The sequence below is a fragment of the Benincasa hispida genome, chromosome 6 (assembly GCF_027475165.1).
Source record: "Benincasa hispida cultivar pf3 chromosome 6, pf3_genome.v1.1, whole genome shotgun sequence".
NCBI lineage: Eukaryota > Viridiplantae > Streptophyta > Magnoliopsida > Cucurbitales > Cucurbitaceae > Benincasa > Benincasa hispida.
The window spans coordinates 15187082-15189912 of NC_143483.1; the positions used below are offsets into that span (position 1 = coordinate 15187082).

General features: G+C 33.6%; 1 protein-coding gene across 2 annotated transcripts; it reads left to right on the top strand.

Moving 5' to 3' along the window:
- The first annotated feature begins 619 nt into the window (after window positions 1-619).
- On the top strand, window positions 620-2546 carry LOC120069869 (dof zinc finger protein DOF3.6-like). 2 transcript variants are annotated; one of them, XM_039021682.2, is made up of 3 exons: window positions 620-874; window positions 1068-2095; window positions 2258-2546. In XM_039021682.2, the coding sequence occupies exons 1-3, from the start codon at window positions 821-823 to the stop codon at window positions 2262-2264; spliced, it is 1089 nt and encodes a 362-aa protein (XP_038877610.1). In that variant the 5' UTR covers window positions 620-820; the 3' UTR covers window positions 2265-2546. The 2 variants fall into 2 exon arrangements, with proteins under 2 accessions (XP_038877610.1, XP_038877611.1); XM_039021683.2 differs by having other exon boundaries at window positions 1068-2312.
- Window positions 2547-2831: the final 285 nt, after the last annotated feature.

Here is a 2831-nt window from a genome sequence, read left to right on the forward strand (position 1 = left end):
AAATATATATAGAACAATATGAGATGCACCCATTTTTATGTATTTTAATCTCAACAGACATAAAAAAAGAATTAAAATATTTCAAAAAGAAAGTAAAAAGTATTTGCTACATGATAAACTATGACTAGATAATTTGGTGAGATGCACAAAGATAGATGCTATTCGAGACGCATCTAAATATTTCTCTTATATATATGGATTGTTTTTAAATAGAGTCAAATTATTTACAAATATAACAAAATATCACTGTTGATGTTGATAGACATCTATCAGTGTCTATTCTTGCCTATCACGGGTAGTTTGATATTTGATATTTGGCTGTATATATAATAAAGTGTTTTTGTTTTATTTTTAGAAATGAGTGAGAGAGAGAGACAGGTAGGTTGTTAAAAATGAAAAATGAGGATAAAGAGATTTTCTTTTTGCCCTACTAGGGTTTCTTTTTGTGTCCTCCATGACCATGCATGGCCAAACTAAACCCTCCCATTTCTATTATTATATTCTGTCTGAGTGCCCACAGTGGAACAACACACTACCAAAAAAAAAAGAAGCTTAAAGAATAAGAAACTTACCCAAATATTATTCTATCTATATTATCTCTCTTCAAAACCCTAAAGACATTAGGGAACATATATTATAACTTCCATTCCCATATATATATTCTCTCATTCCCTTTATCTTTCTTCTCTCCCACTCAACTCTCCTCATCTCTCTTTTCTTTCCTTTCCTTTTTCATCACCAAGTTTTTCATTTCTATTTTCCCTTTAAAGATAATATTTTTATTTTTATTTTTTATTTCTTGTGTTGATAATCCTCCTCCATGGTTTTCTCTTCAGTTCCTGTGTTTCTTGATCCTCCCAATTGGCCTTCTCAGGTATGGTGTTTAATTAATTTCATGATTTTCCTCTATAGCTTCTTCACTACAAAAGCAAGAAATTGAAAAGAACAATTTTATTCCCTATTCTTCCCCTTTATTTTGCTTTCTTTCTTTCATATCTATCTTTACTTGAATATACCAAACCTTTTTTATTTGGGATTTTTATGCTTTTTTATCTCTCTCAATATAGCAACCAAATCACCTCCAAGGAAGTGGTTGTGAGACTAATAATGCTCAACATCTTCCACCTCCGGCACCGCCAGCTGGTGGTGGCAGTGGTGGTAGCGGTGGTGGTGGAGGTGGGGGTGGACCTGGCTCCATTAGACCAGGGTCAATGACAGATCGAGCCAGGTTGGCAAAGATACCGCACCCCGAAGCCGGGTTAAAATGCCCTAGATGCGAATCAACAAACACAAAGTTTTGTTACTTCAATAACTATAGTCTCACTCAACCTCGCCACTTTTGCAAGACGTGTCGACGGTACTGGACGAGAGGTGGAGCGATGAGGAACGTACCGGTCGGAGGTGGGTGTCGGCGGTCGAGCAAGAGAAGTAGCAAAGGAGGAGGAAGCAATAATAGGTCAAAATCTCCAAGTACTTCAACAAGCACAGTGTCATCAAATAGTTGCACAACAGATATAATTAGCCAACAATTAGCTCATCATCCTCCTCCTGCATCAACCCATTTGCCTTTTTTTTCTCAAAATTTACACCATCTTAATGATTTTGGGAACCTTGGTTTAAACTTTGAAGCCCTTCAAATCCCTAATAATTCACTCCCATCTGAATCACCCTCCTCAATTTTATCAAGTGGAATTACAGATCATCATCAATGGAAAATACCCTTTTTTGCAAATTTACATCAACAAAATGGGATTTATTCAAATTTCATGGCTGATCAAGATCATCATCAACAACAAGCAGCTGATTTCTCAAACTACCATAGGTTGTCAAAGCCATTATTGGAGAGTGGATTATTCAATCATCAGTTGGAGAATATAAACAACAACAATAATAATAGTATGAAAATCTTGGAGGACACACAAGGGATTAACAATTTGTCCAGAAATTTTCTTGGAATTCAACCAAATGAAGATCAATTCTGGAATTCCACAACAACAACAACAACAACAACAACAACAACACCAGGGAACATTGGATGGAGTACTGATCAAATTTCAGATCATTTCAATTCAACTTCTTCCACTACTCATCTCTTGTAATTTGGGGTTTCAATTTTAATTCCTAATCTTAATTAGAACCAAATTACCAACATTTTACCAAAAAAAAAAAAAAAAAAAATTAACACTTTGGGGTTTAATTTTTAATTTTCTTTTTTTGTATTTCCTTTTTTTTCCTTTGTTGTTTATTTGTACTACAGGGGTTGAAAGAGAATGAGAGAAAGCCAGCTGAGAAACTGAGGCTTCAAACTCTAACATGTGATTACAACATCAAGAGATGGATATGGGGAAGAAATTAAGGTGAATGAAATTTCAGAAATTAGGAAACAAGAAAAAAAAAAATACTTTGTGGGGGGGTTTAGAAAATTCTGATGAAGGGGGAGATCAAAATATTAGAGTATTGTAGGGGTTAATATTTTAGCTACTTTTGTTGTGGAGGGTTTTCATTGTTATTATTAATATATATATTCTTTTCTTCATTTATTTTAATTATGTGGGGTTTTGATTTTAATTAGGGACTTTGTTATATTATGTGTTGTGAAGTTTGATATTATCTGACCTAATTCTCATTGTGAAATGAAATGAATGGATGATCCCATTCCTCTTTTTAGATGTATGTTTTTTCTTTTCGCTCTCACTTTGATCTTTTGGTCAATGAAGCAAAGTTGATAAAAGCAAAAGTAGAGTATCCAATAATGCATATAATTATAAAGGGTTTAACTTACAGTATATAATTATGCGGACTAAAGAGGTTAAAAATTCCAAAATTTATTA

Excerpts from the sequence above, each read along its gene's own strand:
- LOC120069869 (XM_039021682.2), top strand. The coding sequence starts at position 821 with ATGGTTTTCTCTTCAGTTCCTGTGTTTCTTGATCCTCCCAATTGGCCT. Across the intron at positions 875-1,067 it reads CTCCCAATTGGCCTTCTCAG|CAACCAAATCACCTCCAAGG; the intron begins GTATGGTGTTTA and ends CTCTCAATATAG.